This window comes from Lathyrus oleraceus, chromosome 5 (assembly GCF_024323335.1).
Source record: "Lathyrus oleraceus cultivar Zhongwan6 chromosome 5, CAAS_Psat_ZW6_1.0, whole genome shotgun sequence".
Taxonomy (NCBI): Eukaryota; Viridiplantae; Streptophyta; class Magnoliopsida; order Fabales; family Fabaceae; genus Lathyrus; species Lathyrus oleraceus.
Genome location: NC_066583.1, coordinates 510,890,444 through 510,913,731, shown reverse-complemented (window position 1 = coordinate 510,913,731; position 23,288 = coordinate 510,890,444). Strand labels below are relative to the sequence as shown.

The 23,288-nt window shown below is 42.7% G+C and overlaps 1 protein-coding gene across 1 annotated transcript; it reads right to left on the bottom strand.

Annotated features, from left to right (window-relative positions):
- Positions 1 to 6,651: 6,651 nt before the first annotated feature.
- Positions 6,652 to 22,922, bottom strand: LOC127081678 (uncharacterized). The gene is made up of 3 exons (XM_051021907.1): positions 22,668 to 22,922; positions 7,303 to 7,440; positions 6,652 to 7,191 (listed from the first exon to the last, which is right to left on the bottom strand). Exons 1-3 carry the CDS (start codon positions 22,920 to 22,922, stop codon positions 6,652 to 6,654), a joined length of 933 nt encoding a protein of 310 aa, XP_050877864.1.
- Positions 22,923 to 23,288: the final 366 nt, after the last annotated feature.

Genomic DNA, 23,288 nt, shown 5'->3' with positions numbered 1-23,288 from the left:
TTAATTTTATATAATTTTTATTTTCGTATTTTTTTAATATTAATATTTTATTTTAATTATTTATTCTAAATGGTCCATTTTAACACACTTTTTTTATTGATTTTATTTTTATGACTTAAAATTATTGTTAGCATTTGATTTTTGGGATGAAGGTTGACCACTGTCTCATGGTCAAGCTGAGCTTTTCTTGGAATTTTATTTCACATTTTCAATTTATTTTGGATTTATTTCTGACCTAGTTTGGTTGGTTGACTTTTAATTTGACTTATGTTTTGTTTTATTTAATTCACGTGCCAATTTTCATTATTTTTAAAATATTTTTGGGAGATGATGATGTCCTGGCCCCACCTTATCTATTTTAATTTTTCATAATTTTCTTGATTAATTTAATATTTATTCTTGATTTATTTATAACCTAGTCTTATTAATTGACTTTTAATTTGACTTCTGTTTTATTTTAATTAATTCACGTACCAATTTTCATTATGTTTAAAATATTTTTGGGGGATGATGATGTCCTGACCCCTCCTTATTTAGTTTAATTTTTCATAATTTTCTTGATTAATTTGCTATTTATTTGTTTTTTTTTAAGTTGACTTGAATTTTCAGTTGACTTCTTTATGATCGATGTTTGACTTAGGGATTGCTTATGGCAATTGAAGAGATATTTTGATCCTCCCTCGTTCATCTCATATGCCATGTATTAGAGGCCTTTCACCTTGATTTTATTTGGTCCTTACCTCATTTCCTGATTAAATTATTCAGTGGACCCTTCGTGTGTTAATTTTCATCTGTTTGATTCATCTATTATCTTTTATACTTGTTTCTCTCATTCATGCTTTCTATTGCTTGATTATTTAACATGTTCATACTCCCATGCATTGTTTAAATGCTCCATTATTTGATTCTTTTGTTTGATTATATATTGTTTATTTATCCGATCTGATTGATAACTGTTGTTGCCTACTTATATGATGTATGAGGCATATATTCTTATTGTTTGTTTGCCATGAACAATCCCCATTCATAACAAATGTACCCCTCTCCCATAAAGTGTATAATATTTATTTCTTTATTTCTTTAGTCACCTATTAATACAAGAATTAAAACGAACATCCGATAACCATTTCAAAATAAGATCAAAAGCTCGATCCAACGTCGAGTAATCATTTTCAAAACATAACAGAACCAACACGCATTCATCCATCCTCTTGTAAGTCGATTTCCTCAGGAATCGCCATCTACCTGTAAGTCAATTGCCTCCGGCATCGCCATCTACCCTTATCCGTAACTCCTCTCCGCGCTCCATCCGTCGACTCTTGTTCCGTTTAGGTAGCACCCATTAGGTAGAACCCTTTGTATGATAACATAGGTAGAATTCCCTTATTCTTTACATGCTAGCATTAGGTAAATGTCCCCCTTTGCAAATCCTAACACATAGGTCCATATTGCATGACAACTCTAGAGCAGAGCTTCCCAACTTTTAGACCTTCCGTGCGTCTCCGATCTTGTGGCATGTCAGTCCGTTCTATTGCAAAGAGGTAACTGCCTAAGACTCGATTCAGCGAGCTGCGACACCTGCTACTAGGATGTTGAACGCAACTGGTGTCCTCTTTTGCAAGTCCATGTTCAGATTACAATCCTTAACCCCTAGTTAGTCGAACTACGACAACTCTGATTCTCATATTCAGATGAGATACGTAGGCACGAGACGCGATGTCTTGCCGAGTTTGACTGACGACTAATAACTAATCCTTGCTTGCTTTCGCCCTTGTTGCGATTCTTTTCTCTCGCCCTCGTTGCGATCAAGACCTCCCCTTTCTCTTGCCCTAGTTGCAATCGAGACCCTTGTTCCCGTAGTTAGCCGAACTATGTTTTGCTCTGATTCTCATTCCAGATGAGATACGTAGAAATAAGACGCGGCGTCTTACCGAGTACACTTATCTTTAACCCATAGGTAGCCGAGCTACGAAGACTCTAATTCTCATACTCAGATAAGATACGTAGGAAGTGGATGCGACATCCTTGTGTTTACTATGGAAATTGGTAAACAACCGCTGGTCCTCTCTGGTCTTAAAACAAAGGGTTACTTGCAGGATCGACCAGTTGATCCTAGGACATGTGCTAGTGCAAGTGAGACTTGTTCGAACGTCGAAGAAATGACTTTGTGAGGAACGGCTCCCAACAAAGTGTCGAACAAGTGTTGAGTTTTTCCGCACGAACGGTTTCAGACAATGTTATCGCCTATAGGTGACTCGTGACCGACAGTGCTATAACATTCAAAAGATGTATACTACGAACACGCTTTTGGTAAACTCTATAATCGTGATAAAGTCAGTGTCGATAACGTAAACGACAACGTAAAATGATAACTCAAAAGCAAAAGAAATTAAGATAAAATGTTCAGCGAGAACAATTGCAAAATAGGGAAGTTGCATTGAAATAAATGTGGTGATTCACGTACATAACACTCTCAGAGAAACTCTTGCTTCCTCGCGCTGGGAATGGGAAGTTTTCTTACAAGTGATTTCGTAGTACAAAGTGAACACCTCTAGCCCCTTGTGGGATACTCCTATTTATACTAAACTAGAACAAGATAAATTCTTAGAAACTATCAGATGTTATGACCCACGATCTGTATAACCGCCGCACCCATGTCTTGCTAACTGCTCCACGTTATGGCGCTCTTATTTCTTTTGAAACTGCTATTTTGTTTTAAATTTCAAATTTCTCCCGCCCAGACTTCAGGGTGAAGCTATCTTCTGCACATTTGATTAGAATTCATTAATTCCCAAAACCTCGCATTGGTCGACATAATGGCCTGCCGACGGAGCCGTCGTTCCTTGTCGGCCTCGTCCTTTATTTTTCTTGTTTTCTTTCAACATCTTTCTACCTTTTGGTAGGGTACGATCCCTACGTTCATAGGGCTTTTTCATTACTTGTGCTTTCAACCTTCCTTGGGAATATTTCGTGGTAACAAAAATGCCCCCCAAAGATGCCATTTTCGACTGTCGACGTTGATGAGATGATGGCATCTCTGAAATTGTCGGCTTACCCTTTACTGTTCCCGCTTCTACTTAGTGGGGCCTCTGTGTACCCCACGTGGGTGACGGCAATCAATCATGGCGAGCGTTTCTTCTTCTCCTCGAGACGCACAAAATCACGTCTACGTCACTTCGCGTCTCCAACACTGAACGTGTTTGCCTTTTTGCTTGCTCTCTCTCCTCCACGTGTCTGTAGGCGTGGGAACGTGAGTCTACGTGTCGGCCGTAGAAGCAGAATCGTTTCCTCTTCTTTGCTCAGGGTTTAAGGGCTTATAAAACCCTCTTCTTCTTTCTTTTTCTCTTTTTTGGCTTCCTTGATTCAGCATTCATTTATCTTATGCTTTTTCTGTGAAAAACTCCTCCACTCCACACGAAGAAGCCTTTTGTTCTTTCCATGGCCACCTCTAACAAACCTTCAGCTACTGAACTCACGCGCCCCATCAACATTAATGGCAGGGAGTATGTCCTTGAGCCTCCATTGGTAGAAGAAAAGGAGAAAATCTGGGGTTCTCAGGTATTGATTCCTTTCCCTCTGGCTAAAGAACCCTTCCCGCCAGTCACATTTCTGAACTTGTGATATCTGCTCAACAAACCTTCTCCCTTCGATACGTCGATAGGAACTTCAGAACCTCTCCTCCCAGGAATGTCCTAAGTTTTGTGCTTGGATGGACCGGTTGGAAACGGAGAAAATCAACCACTGGAAAAGGACAAGCATTTATACCCTCTTACAGATTGCTCGCTGTGGCCCTCCCCAGTATTGTGGCATGTTATTAGCCGCACTTCAATTTTGGGAGAGTTCAATCAACTCTTTCCATACTAGATGTGGCATGATCACGCCGATACTCCTAAACATTGCTGTTATCACTGGATTGAGACCGACCGAAGAAGTTTTTGACTGTGAGGCCGTAGCACCAATCTCCTTGAGGTTCGACGTTGGTGACTCTCGCAAACTAACATACAACAATTTTATTGATCATCACGCCACTTCTGCAGGCCCCGTGACCGACGAGGAACATGTGGCGTTCTTGACCCTTTGGTTGTCCCGTTTTGTTTTCTGTTCAAGGTCTATGTAGATAGCCAAACACTTTGCTCTCCTGGCAACCCAATTGCATCAAGAGCGTGACGTTGCCTTGGGCCAGCTGCTGCTAGCCTCTCTCTATGAGTCTCTATCTGAGGTTGTCTTCCAGATTAGGCTCTTCGACCCTGAGAACTCTAGAAATAAGAATGTATTGGTTCATGGCCCTTTCTGGTTCCCACAATTGTGGCTCAATGCCACCTTCTCCAAAGATATAGCTCCCTATGAGATGATAAGGGTTGCGTGTCCCTCATAGGAACGATATGTTATCTGGAAACGGTTGATCCCCTTGACACCCATTGACAAAAACTTTCCAGACCTTTGAGTGTTCCGCCTCATCTTCAACATCATGTTGACTCGTGTCGACTTCCTACCTCTCATGGCTCCTTTTAGCTGTTGAACTGAGGGTCCTGAGTGGCTCACCAGACATTTCCCTCCCGTCGACGGGGAACATAGGACTGAAACCTTCCTCATTTGGAGGGGTTTATTAGTGCCTCGCTTCTTGTCGGCGGAGACTGCCAGCAGCAATCCAGGTCTAGTAGCTTACCAGCCTAATCTTGTGGCCAGGCAATTTGGTCTTTGCCAATTTATCCCCAAACCTTTGTTTTCTTCTCAAGAGTTACTTGCCAATATCCTCTGCGGCCAACCATGGAGTGAGGTCGAGAAGAACTTGAGAATATTTGGAAAAACCGACCACGTCTTCCTTCCCTTTCTTTTCGACCAGCCTATTACTGCACCAAAGAATTTCATGATTGGTGGCAGTCCTATTTTTTCCTCTATGTTGGCGATCCTGATGCCAAACTTACTGAATTGGCTGAGGCTTTTGTTTGTTTGCAGGCGAAGTCAACCAAATGTAAGGCTCTTCATGTCAAACAGATTCGTGCTTTCCAGAATTACTTCCAAGTTGTGTATCGACCAAATAATCTTCGTGGGACCATCCGGGAGGCGGCTGTCGAACTAAAAGCGAAAATAATCGATCAACTTCCAAAACTCAAAATCCCTGATCACGTGAAAGACAAATATTTTTATGCCCTTCATTTTGGAAAACTAAAGTTCCCTCCTCTGTCGTCTAGTCCATTGGCTTTGGCCTTTAGTCATTTGGTTCCGGTGTGGTTCTACTGTCCCATTTCATATGTACAAAATGCCTCTAAGAGAAAGAAGGCCGACAGAGTGGTCCCCACGAAGTATTATCTGTCTGACTACTCAGGGCCGCTCCATATCGATCCTCGATATGTTAGCGTGTTCGAAACCACGCAAGTTGGTAACGCTTTCTGGGAAATTTGAACACTCTTTTCCAACTAGGCTTCCTCGCTCACTTGCGTTTCTTTCATTTATTTGCAGCACTCCCTCTAAAAACTGCAGACTCTGCATCTGCTGACCAACCAACTTAGTGACAATGACTCTGACTCAATCACTAGCCCTGCAACACATCTGGACTCCAGTTCGACTAGTTCTGACTTGAGTCTCTCCTCAGCTTCCTTGCAGGATTTACGGGAGCCAGTCGGTGTCGGCACCAATAAACAACAGTCCTCCCAGGCTACGCCATTGTTGACTACTTCTCCTCAGGTTACGTCTCCGTCAGCATATTCTCCTTCGACCTTCCCGGGGCTGGCGATTAAGCCTTCTGCTTTGGAAGCAATTGCTAGGCTACACAATCTGGTGAAATCTCGTGAGGTCTCCTCAGATTCTGACAACCTCCATTCTGGTAAAGTGGGTCCTGAGGCGACGAAGACTAAAGTTCTTATGGATAAGATCCGCGTTCACGCTTTAAATGCTGACCTTCCCTCCGTGCTCATGAATGAACCTGCTGTTGGTCCAGAGATCCTGAGCGCACTTGCACAACTAAAGGATCTTCAACTCTCTGATTACGCCAAACGTGCAATGGCGGCTCTAGAACAAATCCTAGTGCCTATGTTGCGGCACATTGACAACGTGCGGAACACTGAGCGCCAGATTGCTGATACTGAGGCCTCTGTGAAGAAGAAATGGGATTTGGTAATGCATGCCGATGCGGAAGTCACCAGTATGTTGAGGGCTGTGGTGGGTCGGCAGAAGGAATTGGCTTCCAAACAAGCAAGGGCCACTGAACTATGCCAACAAATCAATGCCCTTCGGCGTCAAATTGCCACTTTAGATAATGAGTTGGAATCGATTGTTAAAGAGGAGGCCCTCTTTGTCGACGAAGTCTTGAAGCCTGCTCAGGCCACTATGGAGCAAACCACCAGTGATGCCTTAGTAGTCGGTGAAGAACTTATGGCCGTCGAGGGGAAGCTTGAAGAGCTCAAAGCTCATACTGACACCTTGGAGCCTATGTCTTTGCACTATAATTTTGAACTTAAATCTTTCCGATCCAAATTTGGGCAGCTTTGACTGTTTTTTTATCGATTGTACCAGTTCAACTTTTTAATAATTACACAATGGCTTCTAGCCACATTAATGTTATTTGCCTTTAGCATTGTATATTTATATTTTGTGCCTTTGTCGTTGGTATCTAACATAATTATCTCCAACTTTATTTTTCGACATTTTATTTTAATCTGCTAAAATTCTGACCTCTTGAAGGAGAGGCCTATATTTTTTCAAGTATTTTCCATTCACTCTTAAAATTCGCCTGTCTGGTGCCAACTCTTCGACCTCGTAGGCATTATTAGAAAAAGCCTGCACAACCTTAAACGGTCCTTCCCAATTTGGGGACCACTTACCCAACATTTTATCATTTCTGTCCATAGGCAAGATCACACTCCAAACCAAATCGTCGACAACAAACACTTTCCCTTTCACCCTTTTGTTGTAGGCTCGGGCGACTTTCTCTTTTTGCCTTTGCAGAGAGTCTATTGCTAGCATTCTTTCTTCGTCTACGTCGACTAATTCGTCTGTCATCATGCTCCAGTAATCTTCAGAAGGTATTTCACACTGCCTTTGGGTCCTGACCGCCTGGACCTGAATTTCTACAGGCAATACTGCGTCATGCCCATAAGTCAGTCGAAATGGGGTTGTTCCAGTTGCTTCTATTGGTGACGTTCGACATGCCCACAAGGCTTGGTCTAACGTCTTGTGCCAATTCCTCGGTTTCTGTCCTATGTGTTTCTTTATTAGGCTAATGATTACCTTATTAGCAGCTTCGACTTAGCCATTTTCCTGTGCGTAATAGGGGGTAGATGTCAGTAACTTAATTCCCATTACTTTTGCAAATTCTTGCACTTTTCGACTAGTGAAAATCGACCCCTGGTCGGTTGTAATAGTTTCTGGGATGGAAAATCTGCAAATGATGTAACTCTGGACAAAATCTATCACAGTTTCTTGGTTTACATTTGTCGCAGCCTGAAAAAAGAATGCGAAAAACAACCGGCAAAAAAAGAAATGACAGAAGAGTCGCCACCGTGCGTTATTTATCCCAAAGGAGGGAAAGGAAACGCTCGAAGTAAACCTAGAAAAAAGAAAGGAAAAGACAAGGTCTCGCAACCAAATCTTGGGTTCGGGAGCCGATTATGCGAAGGGAAGGTATTAGCATCCCTATGCATCCGTAGTACTCTACGGGATCCACTCTTGTTGTTCTTGTCTAAAGGGTGTGGGTTTATCTAATGTACTATTTACTAAAAGCGGGGTCAAAAGAAAGTGATTCGCACGGATGTCGCATCCACTGCATACGTATCTCATATGAATATGAGAATCAGAGTCTTCGTAGCTCGGCTGCCTAGGGGTTAAAGAGGAGTGTGCTCGCTAAGACATCGTGTCTTATGCCTACGTATCTCATCTGGACTGAGAATCAAAGCAAGTCGTAGTTCGGCCAACCTAATTGTTTGTTTTGGGTCTTAGATGAACGACGTTACTACGCAATCTACCGGATGCTCGACCTTTGGAGACTTACTCGCTTGTAGTAGAAGGAGTTAACGTGTTCTTAGGAGAAGAAAAATCAATGAGTTTGTTTGTGTTTTTAGGAATGCTCATGCAAAAAGGAAGTCCTAGACGAAGGAACCGTCCTACCTTAATTGACATGCAAACGAGAGACTATACGAAGCCTAGCAATCCTATGGGAAGACGATCACACCATACAAAACAAACATGCATAAAGTAAACACGCCAACAAGGGGGCTCAAACATACATGGGTAGGGCTTTAGTCAAGAGGGGTCATATCAACCTCGACAAACAAGCTATGGAAGGGTAATCAAACGGGCTCTTGACCACTGACATTGAACGTCAGGGCGAGCAGATCAAAAGGGTAATGAGGATAAGACCTCATAGCTCTTAACCCTGGATAGGGTGAGCTCATGACAAAAATTGGGGATTCTGAAAGATGGGATCCTTTCCACGGACTGATCGGACAACAAATCTTGGGCTTTTGTTCTGAAGCATCGACACGTAGTGTGAGCATAAAGAACGACACACTGAATAACGGGGGATTGGCTACTAATCCCTTTTATCTGTCAATTGCCTCCTATTGAGGTCTTCCAACTAAGAAAGCGATAAAATGCGGAAAAGATGTAAAAAGGGATCAAGAGATCTACCACACGGATAAAGATCCGAAATAACAACAACTAAAGAAACAAGAAACCCAAAGATCTCTCAAGCTGGTACCATCAAAGAAAGCAAGTCAGCACAGGTAATCAGGATAAATCTCCAAGTGGTATCCCACAAATAAAGTGGAATACCAAGCAAGCTATCTCTTCAAGAGTCATATGAGCCCTCACAAAAACTCAACAAACGGGTTAGGCTAACAAGATAGGGTGCAATCAGGACTTGCACCAAACAAAAGAACCACAAAAACAACAGTGTCAGATAAACAGTGCACAGTGTAATAGAAAACACGTCACAACAGAACACAAAACAGATTAGAGCAAACAGAAAAACAACTACTGTCACGCTCGCTACTGCTTCGCCTAGAGAGGTGCTAGCGAAGCTTCGCTATATGTTCGCCAAGCGATGTGCTAGCGAATGCCTGCGGATTCTGGATTTTTCTCTGATAACAATGCGATTTCAGGAACCCCAAACCTTATGGTACACATTTCAGAAATTAAACGATTAAGCATTCAATGCATTATTTTACACATTCATGCATATCTAAACCCGTGGGCAAAGCCTAACGATACCCACTCTTCCCAATTCCCCATAATACCTCATACATTTAGAAATTTCAAATTGACAGGGTAATGTATTGGGAATAAGGCAAACCTGATTGGAGAGATCGAATGAAATTGAATTACCTGGTTGGGTTTGCAGAGCAATCTTAGGGTTTAAATGAGGTAGAATAGGTTCTTTGCAGATGAGTTCCCTTCAGTGTCTGGAGGTTGCTCTGAATTCTGTTAGCTCTTCTCTCTCTCTAGGAATTTTCATATTCTCCTTTTTCCTTTTGAAATTTTAGAATTTATAAATTGATTTTTGTGACTTTGTGGGCACAAATGAGAGAGGTCCAAGTCCAAGATTTTTCTGTTATTTTTTAAAACGCGTGAGCTTCGCCTAGCGAAGGATTTGCTCGCCTAGCGAGCATGACAGTTCAGCTTCGCTAAGCGAACCACGCTGCTCGCCTAACGAGCGTGACAACTCAGGAACATACCTCTGCTTCTTCCAGATTAACGTTTTGCATGGTGAATAGACCCCATTTGAACATGTTGGAAGTAACTCAAGTCATTCCCTTGTGTTGTCTGATCATCCAGATAGAACCCACAAAGTGTCTTAGATGATATTCAAGCTTCTTGGAGCTAATTCTGATTGACATGATGAAATGCAATATGAAATGTTAAATGACCGAAAAATGAATGCATGAATGAGGTGTAAAACATAATCCCATGCCTCCAGGAAAAATGAAGGGTAAATTATGGGGTATTACAGCTGCCCATATTCAATCAACTAGAGACCCGAAAAGAAGATAGCAGTTGCTTTCGCACTTTCGAGGTATCAAGCGATTGAATACAATAAAAGCCTGAAAATTTACACTGAAGTGAAGTGAAGTAACAATGCCTGCCAGAATCGGAAAAGAGGTGGTCTTAAAAGAAGAATCCGTCTGGTACGGTGAGAGTCGGTCTGAATACCGAAAAAAGAATATTAACCTGGATACCAAAATATATGGTAACCCAGAAATAACCATGGCCTGAATGCCGCTTATCAGTCTGAATACTGGAAATGACTTCGATATGAGATTGTTAACATCGGTCTGAACACCGGGAAACTAGCCTGACGCCACTTCGGTCTGAATACCGGAAAAACTGGCCTGAATGCCACAAGTTGCATCGACCAGAACGTCGGAAACTTCTTCGACCTAAACACCGGGAAACTGGCCTGACGCCACTTCGGTCTGAATACCGGAAAAACTGGCCTGAATGCCACAAGTTGCATCGACCTGGACGTCGGAAACTTCTTCGACCTGAACATCAGAAAACTAGCCTGAATGCAACTTCGGTCAGAATACCGGATACCTGGCCTGAACGCCACAAGTTGCATCGACCTGAACGTCGGAAACTTCTTCGATCTGAACATCGGAAAATTGGCCTGAATGCCACTTCGGTCTGAATACCGGAAAAACTGGTCTGAATACCACAAGTTGCATCGACTTGAACGTTGGAAACTTCTTCGATCTGAACATCGGAAAATTGGCCTGAATGCCACTTTGGTCTGAATACCGGAAAAACTGGCCTGAATGCCACAAGTTGCATCGACCTGAACGTCGGAAACTTCTTCTATCTGAACGTCGGAAAATTGGCCTGAATGCCACTTCGGTCTGAATACCGGAAACCTGGCCTGAATGCCACAAGTTGCATCGACCTGAACGTCGGAAACTTCATCAATCTGAACATCGAAAAATTAGCCTGAATGCCACTTCGGTCTGAATACCGGAAACTTTCCTGCCTGTTAGCATTGGCAGAACAATCTTCAGTCTGAGTACTGGAAACAAGCTTCTGGTTTATCACTTGGGATACCGAGAATGTTTTATGCTGTACATGCGTATGTGTGAATTTTCTCAATGGTGTAATGCTCCATGAAAATGGAAATGCTACGCAATTTGGGAGGATGCAATGCAATATGATTCTATATGCAAGGATGCGAAATGCTAGGGAGAATGCCAAGCCGAAGCAAGGAATTCTGCTGGGGAAATGATCACAATCTTCTGGACTCTGGCAATGTTGTTAGAGATGCACAACACAATGAACACTGTGGGGACATGACCCGCCACACGGTGTTCTGGCAAATAATAAAATACCGAGACTCTGACTGGGGAGAGAATGGCACTGAAAACTTGTTGTTGAGAAAAGCGACAGTGGTTCTGGTAACCAAAATCTGCGAGAGAGACGACTCAGCAGGGGAAACAAACACCGATACGGTACCGAGATTCTGCTTCAAGGAAAGGGACCCTGAGTCTAGCGTCGAGATCATCGATCTGGCATCGAATTCTGAGGAGCAGCTTCTTCTGCTGGGAAGATATAGTCTGGTACTGTCAACTTCGCTGGGGATATACAGTCAGACACTGTCGACTCTACTGGGGAGTGTATAGTCTGAACCAAATGCTTGGGGAAGTACAACAGTGAGAGCCTGCTGGGGATTGGAGAACCCAACGCTCGGACCAGCTTTGCAGGGATAAGATATCAAATTCCAACTGTTGAGGAAAAACATCCGCGATCATTTGATGGGGACCTTAAGGAAATGCCTCGAGTGTACCTGTTCTGAATTGACGATCCAAAACACTTGAAATTCACAGCAATTTTCAATGTTTATTGAGCACGTACCTGTATGTTTCATGATGCAATGTTTATATAAAATTTGAACGTCATTTTTGCAAACAAAACAGTAAAACGAAAAATGAACACAAATATGTACTGAATAACATGATTTCATTGATTGAAAGGCCTCTGAATAGGCATTTACATTAGGAAGAAATCCCTGGAAAGAGGTAATCGCCAAAAAAAGAAAATAAATTATCCTATTTGCAATGTGAAATCGATTTCTATCGGGTTCCAATTCTGCTATGACTCGCTCGTCTCCAAGATCCTCCAGATGATCGACTTTCTGAAAAGAGTGATTGGAATGTTTCCTACCTTTCGAAATTTCCCAATTATCGGTATGAGATGAGATTTAGAACTACTCAGAATGCAGTCATTCGCTTAATCCCTAACTTTTGCCTAGATCGCCCTTTTCGGGTTTTCAATCCACCGGGATACCCATTTTTGCCTAAGTTGCCTTTCCGGGTTTTCAACTTACCGGGTGTACAATCTTTTCATTTTTAATCCCTAATTTTTGCCCGAACCTTTTCATTTTCTTGGTTCGTCGAGATGCCCATTTTTTTTGCCTGGACTATTCTTTTTACTGTCCAGCGGGTCTATTTTTTGCGAAGTATTTTTTAACAGCGTCTGAGTTCACAGGGGAAGTGAATTTTTCACCATCCATAGTTGTATGAATTAAAGCTCCACCATCGAAAACCTTGGTGACGATATACGGTCCATCATAGTTAGGAGTCCACTTGCCCCTGTGATCTGTTTGAGGAGGAAGGATCCTTTTCAACACTAAATCTCCAACTTGGAAGCATCGAGGACGCACCTTCTGATCAAAGGCCCTCTTGATCCGTCTCTCGTACAACTGCCCATGACAAATGGCTTCCATTCGCTTTTCTTCGATAAGACTCAACTCATTGAACCTTGTCCGAATCCATTCAGCTTCGTCTAACTTGACATCCAACGGGACTCTTAGAGAAGGAATCTCCACTTCCACAGGTAGGACTGCTTCCATACCATACACAAGGGAGTAAGGGGTTTCCCTGGTCGACGTACGTACTGAAGTACGGTACCCATGCAAGGCGAAGGGTAGCATCTCATGCCAATCTTTGTACGTGACGACCATCTTCTGCACAATTTTCTTTATGTTCTTATTTGCTGCCTCAACAGCTCCGTTCATCTTAGGGCGATAAGGGGAGGAATTGTGATGCTGAATGTTGAAGTTCTGGCACAACTCCTTCATCATTTTGTTATTGAGATTAGAACCATTATCAGTAATGATTCTTTCGGGAATCCCATAATGACAAATGATTTCTTTCTTAATGAATCGGGCAACCACATGTCTGGTGACATTCGCGAATGACGCTGCTTCGACCCATTTGGTGAAATAGTCGATGGCAACAAGGATGAAGCGATGCCCATTGGAGGCGGTCGGCTCAATCTTTCCAATCATATCAACGCCTCACATAGCAAAAGGCGACGGCGAAGACATCACATTCAAAGGATTTGGCGGCACATGTACCTTATCAGCATAAATCTGGCATTTATGGCACTTTCGAGCATATTTGAAACAGTCAGATTCCATGGTCATCCAGTAATAACCTGCTCTCAACAATTTCTTAGCCATTGCATGTCCTCCGGCATGAGCACCGAAGGAGCCTTCACGAACTTCCTGCATTAACATGTCTGCTTCGTGTCTATCCACGCATTTGAGCAAAACCATGTCGAAGTTCCTCTTATACAGAACATTGTCTTTGTTCAAGAAGAAACTGCTTGACAATCTTCTTAAGGTCTTTCTATCCTTGTTCGATGCCTTTGCAGGGTACTCTTGACTCTTCAGAAAGCACTAGATGTCGTGATACCAGGGCTTGTCGCCAACTACCAGTTCCGCGGCAAACACATACGCGGCCCTGTCGAGGCGCATAACATCAATCCTAGGAGCGTGGTTCCACCGAATCATGTTGATCATGGAGGATAGAGTGGCAAGAGCATCTGCCATTTGATTCTCATCACGAGGTATATGATACAGCTTTACTGTTGTGAAGAAAGTCAACAGTCTTCTCGTGTAATCTCTGTATGGGACCAGATTAGGCTGGAGAGTATTCCAATCACCATTCACTTGATTGATCACTAAAGCTGAATCTCCGAAAATGTCTAGGGTCTTGATTCTCAAATCAATGGCTTGCTCAATACCCAAGATACAAGCCTCATACTCAGCTTCATTATTGGTGCACTCAAAAGTCAGACGAGCGGTGAAAGGCATGTGGGCACCTTTCGGGGTGGTAATGACAACACCAATTCCGCTTCCTTTGGCATTGACAGCCCCATCAAACAACAAAGTCCACTTTTCGTCTGGATCAGGTCCCTCCTCAACAACTGGCTCTTCGCAGTCTTTCATCTTGAGGAACATGATATCTTCATCTGGAAAATCAAACTTCATCGGCTCATAATCTTCGACGGGCTGTTGAGCAAGATAGTCTGACAGAATGCTCCCCTTGATGGCTTTCTGGGATGTATACTGGATGTCGTACTCTGTCAGTACCATTTGCCAACGAGCAACCCTTCCGGTGAGAGCTGGCTTCTCGAATATATACTTGACTGGATCCATCTTGGAGATTAATAAGGTTGTGTGAGTCAGCATGTATTGTCTCAAACGCTTAGCAGCCCATGCAAGTGCACAACATGTCTTTTCAAGCATTGAATATCTCGACTCGCAGTCTGTGAATTTCTTACTCAGGTAGTAGATGGCATGCTCTTTCCTACCTGTCTCGTCGTGTTGACCGAGAACACAACCCATGGAATTATCAAGTACTGTCAAATACATAATCAGCAGTCTTCTTGGGACTGGAGGCATAAGAATAGGAGGATCCTGCAAATACTCTTTTATCTTCTCGAAAGCTCTTTGGCAATCATCATTCCACCTGATGGCCTGATCTTTCCTTAACAATTTGAATATTGGCTCACACGTGGTTGTCAGGTGAGAGATGAACCTTGCAATGTAGTTCAACCTTCCTAAGAACTAGCGGACTTGCTTTTCTGTTCTTGGCTCAGGTATTTCTTGTATCGCTTTCACTTTGACCAGATCCACCTCAATCCCTTTTTCACTAACAATGAAACCCAACAGTTTTCCAGATCTCACCCCGAAAGTACACTTGTTCGGATTAAGCCTCAGCTTGAATTTTCTCAAACGCTCAAACAGTTTCTGCAGATTCACCAAATGTTCTTCTTCTGTCTAATATTTGGCAATCATATCGTCGACATCAACCTCGATTTCATGGTGAATCATATCATGGAAAAGAGTCACCATCGCCCGTTGATATGTCGCCCCAGCATTTTTCAGACCAAACGACATCACCTTGTAGCAGAAGGTGCCCCATGGGGTTATGAATGTTGTCTTCTCCATGTCTTCTGGTGCCATCTTGATTTGATTATACCCAGAAAAGCCATCCATGAAGGAGAATATCGAGAACTGAGCTGTGTTATCCACCAAAACATCAATGTGAGGTAATTGGAAATCATCCTTAGGGCTAGGTCTGTTCAGATCCTGGTAGTCGACACACATCCGTACTTTTCCATCCTTCTTAGGTACCGGAACGATGTTTGCAACCCATGGCGGATAATTGGTGACTGCTAGAAACCCTGCATCCAACTGTTTTTGCACTTCTTCCTTTATCTTGACAGCCATCTCTGGTCTTGTTCTTCTGAGCTTCTGCTTGACCGGAGGACAACCTTCTTTGAGAGGCAAGCGGTGTACCACAATGCCTGTGTCAAGCCCTGGCATGTCCTGATAAGACCAGGCGAAGATGTCAACATACTCTTGCAGCAATTCAATCAACCCCTTCTTCACATCATCTTCCAAAGCAGCCCCTATCTTGATTTCTTTCTTGACGTCCTCGGTGCCAAGATTAATCACTTCAGTAGACTCTTGATGCGATTGAATGACCCTTTCTTCCTATTTTAATAGCCTGGCAAGTTCTTCAGGGAGTTCACAGTCTTCATCACCCTCTTCTTCAGTTTGAAAGAGCGGATTTTCAAAGTCGAAGCGAGCCATAGCAGAACCATTATCAATAGGATCCGGTGATGTGCATCTGCATGAGTGATGGTATGTGCTTATGAGTGTGAACAAGAAGTGGAAACTAAACAAAACATTGCCAGATTGATTTTTTTTTTGAAAACTGTAAAAATAGAAAGATAGTGAACAAAATATTTGAATGCAAAAAGACGTCCTTTATTTATGATAAAAAATGCAGGTATCCACATAGATGAGCCCTACAATGAGTCATTATGCCCTGGGCGGAACGTAAGACTTGGATATGCATGAATAAACAAAGAAAAATTACTCCTCCAGAAAAGTGACTTGGACAATCTCCTCAGAAGACCAGTTATTGATGACTTCACCCGGGATCCTCGGACGCACCCAGTTATCGATGTCGCAATCATTATCCCCATCTTCTTTGTTGATTCCTTCGGGTACCATATCGGTGAATGCCTGAGTCAGCTATCCTGCTAGTGGAACACCAAATAACTAAGAACACTGTGGCGGTACCTGTTATGCTAGACATGCTATGGATATGCAAATGCAATGACATGTTTATCAATTCCACAAGGTATTCTAACCACCTTGATTCCAGTCTCACATTAGACAAAAAGCGCAAGAAGACCGAGTTGTGGATAAACTTCTGAGATCAGGATGTAATATAAATGAGTTCAAGAAGGGGAACAAAAATCAGGAATCAGCCTCCTGTATACAACCCATAAGGACCGTTCCTTACTTCAACCAGTAGTGCCACTGTGTCAGGATGATCTGGAGATTCTGTCAAACGCCGAATAAGCAGATTCCTCTTATGAATAACCCCATCCAACTCGTTGATGTGTTCTCTGTAGTAATTCCCATCATCCTCTCTGAATACCTCTTCAAGTCTGGATCTCTTCAAACCTGCCAGCACTTTGAGTTCCTCAATTTGTCCTTGAGCTTTGTTGAGTTGATCTGTGATATAACCATTGGTTGAACGGGTGCACAGAAGGTCATTGTTCTTCTCCTTCAGCAAAATCTTCAACTTCTCCATCTGACCAGTCAATTCGGCCGCCATTTCCTCCTCCTTTACCTTCCTAGAAGCTGAAAATGCATCCCATTGCTTTTGCCAACCAGCTAACTTACCATGAGCATCTGTTAACTGCTGTTTGACTCGCCTCAACTCAGAACTGGACGATCTCAGGGCTTCGTCTGTCTTCCTGAAGAAGTCCACCTCCACAACTAATTTCCTCTATGCTTCCTCTTGCAATCTGACGGCTTCCCCCTTCTGATATTCTGCCTCATGGTAGAGATGCATAACGTCTTGCAACTTCACACTCAACTCCGAGTTTTCAATTTGAAGCTCCTCCATGGAATTCTTCAATTTGTCATACTCCTCTCGGCTCACCATTGTTAACTGCTCAGGAGTAGGTGGATACAAAGGCTCTTCAATAGGAAACGGCAACCCAAACTCTTCGACTCTTCCTTGAAGCCACTCTACATACTGAGGGTAAGTTCTACAATCTCCTTTTCCAAGCACAGTTCTTCCTCTCTTGATCACCTTGAGCCAAGCCTCAACTGCCTTACGGGATACAGTCAAATCAGATGAAGAATGGAAAAACAGAGATTCTTCCATATCTTTTTCCAAAGGCGGAGTTCTTAAAGCATATCCAAACTGTCTGACTGCTAGAGAAGGATTGTAGTTGATCCCTCCTCTTTTTCCTACCAATGGTACATTCGGGAAGTTCCCACAACTATGAATAACATTTTCCCGAAGCAAGTTCTGGTCTGACCACCAAGAAATATCTTTAGCTCTTATCCCCATTAGTCTCTTCGACCAACTCAACGAGTCCTTGAGATCAACGAACGCTCCTGACTTGGGTAGGTGGGAACTGAACCACTTATAAAATAAAGGCGCACAACAATTCACCAATCCTCCCCTTCTATTTCCATCCCTGTGATGCATTGAATGAAAGAAATCTCCCAACAAGGTCGGCAGCGGATTTCCCAACACGAAGAGGCGTATGGCGTCTTCGTCCACAAATTTCGCCATATTAGGGAAAAGGACAATCCCATACACACAAAGAGCCAACACAACATTGAAACCCCTCTGGTCCCCATCCTTAAGCTTCTTCTTTGCTTCTCCCAGTAAGAAACTCAGATGAACACCATTAACTCCTCCCTTCTGACACATATTAGCCTTCAAGACTGATTTCCCCAAAAATGTGGCCGAAGCAACCATGCTGAGATCAGGCAGAAACTCAGAACTGTAGAACAACAACTCTGACTTGATAGGGACTCTGAGAGAACTAGCAATCTCCTCCAAAGTAGGAACCAAAATATAATCTGGGAATGTGAAACACCTCAATGGAGAGTCATAGAACTGCAACAATGTAAAGAGAGCATCATGTTGATCTTTGGAGAGAACCGTAACGAAACTTAGAATCAAACCATAATCCTTCCAGAATCCTTCTATAGAATCCTGATCCATTAACTTCATCAGCTGTTGAATAGGCTCCAAACAGACCACAGGAAACTTGTAGGCGACGTGTCTCTTTCGGCCAATACCCATCTTAAGAGAACCAGAGAACCCCGAACGGAATCAAAAGGAAGATGTAAACCCCTAGACATAAATGATATGAATGCCAAATGATGTGATGCAAAGTGATGTGATGCAATGCAGTGACATGGAAATCAGGATTGCTGTATCTGCTTGAACATCTTTCGGGTTGCACTGTCTGAAGACAAACCCACTGAGGAATATGATATAAGATCAAAACTCTGCTCCAGAAAACCGGGTTGGTTGGAGGTTAAGGTTTCCTGAATTTAGCCCGCCCCTTACTGGTAGGTTCTATGAACAGAAGTTCGCCAACTTCAGCCCTTCAGCCGAGAATAATACGTTTACCACTGAAGGTTTGGCATTATTATGGGATAAAAGACCTCCACTGACTCCCCTCAACAGGATATCCTAAATCAAGTTCCCAGTCTCGAGGTCCTTGGATCGAGCAGCGAGAATGCGCCCACCAGAGCTAACATAAACGCGTCTCGGAGGAGAGGCCTCGACTGAGTTCTCGGGAAATGGTCGCCAGAGTCGACGATTTCTAGAGGAACATCGGTCGTTATGGAACACCCATAGGACAGAATATATCCAAAAGAAACCTCGTTTGGATTGTGGGTCTTCATGAACGACTTAACGTAGCAACATGCCACGCAAGCCTTATGACTATCCACTCTAAAACCTGTGTGTACACTTAAGCCTAGGTAGTGGGCTTATCTCATAGAACATCCCACCCCAACAAACAAACACCCCAACAGAACCCACAGATACAACAGACATATGTACATGAGTGCAATAAGGTAAAGTAGGTAAATAAATAACTGTACAAAAGAAAGTAAACACCCAACCAACCAAGAAACCTACAAAAGCTAGGAGGGACTCGCTTAGGGAAACCGGGTCCCCAGCAAAGTTGCCAGCTGTCGCAGCCTGAAAAAAGAATGCGAAAAACAACCGGAAAAAAAAGAAATGACAGAAGAGTCTCCACCGTGCGTTATTTATCCCAAATGAGGGAAAGAAAACGCTCGAAGTAAACCTGGAAAAAAGAAAGGAAAAGACAAGGTCTCGCAACCAAATCTTGGGTTCGGGAGCCGATTATGCGAAGGAAAGGTATTAGCACCCCTACGCATCCGTAGTACTCTACGAGATCCACTCTTGTTCTTGTCTAAAGGGTGTCGGTTTATCTAATGTACTATTTACTAAAAGCGGGGTCAAAAGAAAGTGACTCGCACGGATGTCGCATCCACTGCATACGTATCTCATCTGAATATGAGATTCAGAGTCTTCGTAGCTCGGCTGCCTAGGGGTTAAAGAGGAGTGTGCTCGCTAAGACATCGCGTCTTATGCCTACGTATCTCATCTGGAATCAGAATCAGAGCAAGCCGTAGTTCGGCCAACCTAATTGTTAGTTTTGGGTCTTAGATGAACGACGTTACTACGCAATCTACCGGATGCTCGACCTTTGGAGACTTACTCGCCTGTAGTAGGAGTTAACGTGTTCTTAGGAGAAGAAAAATCAATGAGTTTGTTTGGGTTTTTAGGAATGCTCATGCAAAAAGGAAGTCCTAGACGAAGGAACCGTGCTACCTTAATTTACATGCAAACGAGAGACTATACGAAGCCTAGCAATCCTATGGGAAGACGATCACACCATACAAAACAAACATGCATAAAGTAAACACGCCAACAAGGGGGCTCAAACATACATGGGTAGGGCTTTAGTCAAGAGGGGTCATATCAACCTCGACAAACAAGTTATGGAAGGGTAATCAAACGGGCTCTTGACCACTGACATTGAACGTCAGGGCGAGCAGATCAAAAGAGTAATGAGGATAAGACCTCATAGCTCTTAACCCTGGACAGGGTGAGCTCATGACAAAAAGTGGGGATTCTGAAAGATGCGATCCTTTCCACTGACTGACCGGACAACATATCTTGGGCTTTTGTTCTGAAGCATCGACACGTAGTGTGAGCATAAAGAACGACACACTGAATAACGGGGGATTGGCTACTAATCCCTTTTATCCGTCAATTGCCTCTTCAGGGAGGTCTTTAGGCACAAAGGTAAACAAACAAGAGAAAACATTGCCTCCTATTGAGGTCTTCCAGCTAAGAAAGTGATAAAATGCGGAAAAGATGTAAAAAAGGATCAAGAGATCTACCACACGAATAAAGATCCGAAATAACAATAACTAAAGAAACAAGAAACCCAGAGATCTCTCAAGCTGGTACCACAAAGAACGAAAGTCAGCACAGGTAATCAGGATAAATCTCCAAGTGGTATCCCACAAATAAAGTGGAATACCAAGCAAGTTATCTCTTCAAGAGTCATATGAGCCCTCACAAAAACTCAACAAACGGGTTAGGCTAACAAGATAGGGTGCAATCAGGACTTGCACCAAACAAAAGAACCACAAAAATAACAGTGTTAGATAAACAGTGCACGGATGCAATAGAAAACACGTCACAACAGAACACAAAACAGATTAGAGCAAACAGAAAAACAACTACTGTCACACTCGCTACTGCTTCGCCTAGCAAGGTGCTAGCGAAGCTTCGCTATATGTTCGCCTAGCGATGTGTTAGCGAATGCCTGCGGATTCTGGATTTTTCTCTGATAACAGTGCGATTTCAGGAACCCTAAACCTTATGGTAGACATTTCAGAAATTAAACGATTAAGCATTCAAGGCATTGTTTTACACATTCATGCATATCTAAACTCGTGGGCAAAGCCTAACGATACCCACTCTTCCCAATTCACCATAATACCTCATACATTTAGAAATTTCAAATTGATAGGGTAAAGTATTGGAAATAAGGCAAACCTGATTGGAGAGATCGAATGAAATTGAATTGCCTGGTTGGCTTTGCAGATCAATCTTAGGGTTTAAATGAGGTAGAATAGGTTCTTTGCAGATAAGTTCCCTTCAAAGTCCGGAGGTTGCTCTGAATTCTGTTAGCTCTTCTCTCTCTCTAGGGTTTTTCCAATTCTCCTTTTTCCTTCTGAAATTTTAGAATTTCTAACTTGATTTTCGTGACTTTGTTGGGTCAAATGAGAGAGGTCCAAGTCCAAGATTTTTCTGTTATTTTTTAAAACGCGTGAGCTTCGCCTAGCGAAGGATTTGCTCGCCTAGCGAGCATGACAGTTCAGCTTCGCTAAGCGAACCACGTTGCTCGCCTAGCGAGCGTGACAGCTCAGGAACATGCCTCTGCTTCTTCAAGATTAATGTTTTGCATGGTGAATAGACCCCATTTGAACATGTTGGAAGTAACTCAAGTCATTCCCTTGTGTTGACTGATCACCCAGATAGAACCTACAAAGTGTCTTAGATGATATTCAAGCTTCTTGGAGCTAATTCTGATTGACATGATGAAATGCAATATGAAATGTTAAATGACCAAAAAATGAATGCATGAATGAGGTGTAAAACATAATCCCATGCCTCAAGGAAAAATGAAGGGTAAATTTTGGGGTATTACAACATTTGGTAATGCTATGGCTCCGACCCATTTTGTGAAATAGTCAATACCGACTAACACATATTTTTGTTGTTTCGACGAGGCTGGCTTTATTTCTCCTATGACGTTCAACGCCCATCCTTGAAATGGCCAGGGTTTCACAATTGTGTGTAGCTCGCTTGTAGGCACATGCTGTATGCCCCCATGCAATTGACACTCCTGACATCCTTTGGCAAATTCAATGCAATCTTTCAACATTGAAGGCCAGTAAACTCCTGAACGCATCAATAGCCACTTCATATTCAAACCTACTTGATGTGCCCCGCACGCCCCGCTATGTATGGTCGATACAACCACGTATGCTTCACTTTCCCCCAGGCATTTTAATAACACTCCTTTGACTGTCTTCTTGAATAATTCGTCATTCACCAAGACGTAGCTAAGGGCCCTATACTTTATCTTTCGATCTGTCGAGCCCACGGGATTACGTATGTAATGTACTAGTGGTTTACGCCAATCACTCCTTGTCTCGTCGTTGACAGCCAAAATTTCAAAATGATTTTTATCTACTGCCCCTAGCTTCATGATCGCCAGATCTGACGGTGACAACACTGTCGCTCGTACTTTCTCTCTTACTTGGACTCTTCGTCCTGGTCTTTCTACGTTTTATACCCTGAGGCCTCCTGTGCCAAATTATTTGCTCTTTGGTTTTCTTGTCGTGGTATGTGTTGGAGATTGACTTGCTGAAACCTCTTGAGCAGTCTGATGGTAACCATGAAGTACATGATAAGATTTTCTTTAACACACATATACTTTTTTGATACTTGTTTAATCACTAACTCCGAATCTCCCATAATTTCGACATTCCTTGACCCCAATTCCAGCAGTAATTCAAGTCCGGTGATCAATGACTCGTATTCTGGTTCATTATTGGTGCATATCCCTTCGATCTTGTATTTGAACTTTGCTGGAATTCCATTTGGAGAAACTATGACTCCACCTATCCCAGCTCCATGCTTATGCCTTGATCCATCGAAGTATAGCCTCCATGATGCTAAATCTACATAATTCTGCGCCATTTCGACCATTGAGTGGTCGACCAGAAATTCTGCTACTACCTGCCCTTTCATCACTTTCAAGGGTACGTATGTCAGGGAGTATTCTGTTAACGTTAAAGCCCATTTCCCAATTTGACTATGCAAAATTGGTTTAGATAGCATATGTTTAATAATATCAAAATGAGAAGATACATAAACATCAACAGGCTTGCTATATTGCTTTAATTTCTTACAAGAGAAATACAGGCATAGTCATAGTTTTTCAATGTCACTATACCTAGTTTCAGGATCATTCAGCATTCGACTAAGGTAATACAAAGGTCTTTCGACACAATTTTCATCCTCTTGGACTAACATACTTCCTATAGTCGATTGTGAGGCTGCAAT

Excerpts from the sequence above, each read along its gene's own strand:
- LOC127081678 (XM_051021907.1), bottom strand. The coding sequence starts at position 22,922 with ATGGCGCAGAATTATGTAGATTTAGCATCATGGAGGCTATACTTCGAT. Across the intron at positions 7,441-22,667 it reads CGGAGTTAGTGATTAAACAA|GCTGCGACAAATGTAAACCA; the intron begins GTATCAAAAAAG and ends TTCTTTTTTCAG. Across the intron at positions 7,192-7,302 it reads AAGTGCAAGAATTTGCAAAA|AAACCGAGGAATTGGCACAA; the intron begins GTAATGGGAATT and ends CACATAGGACAG.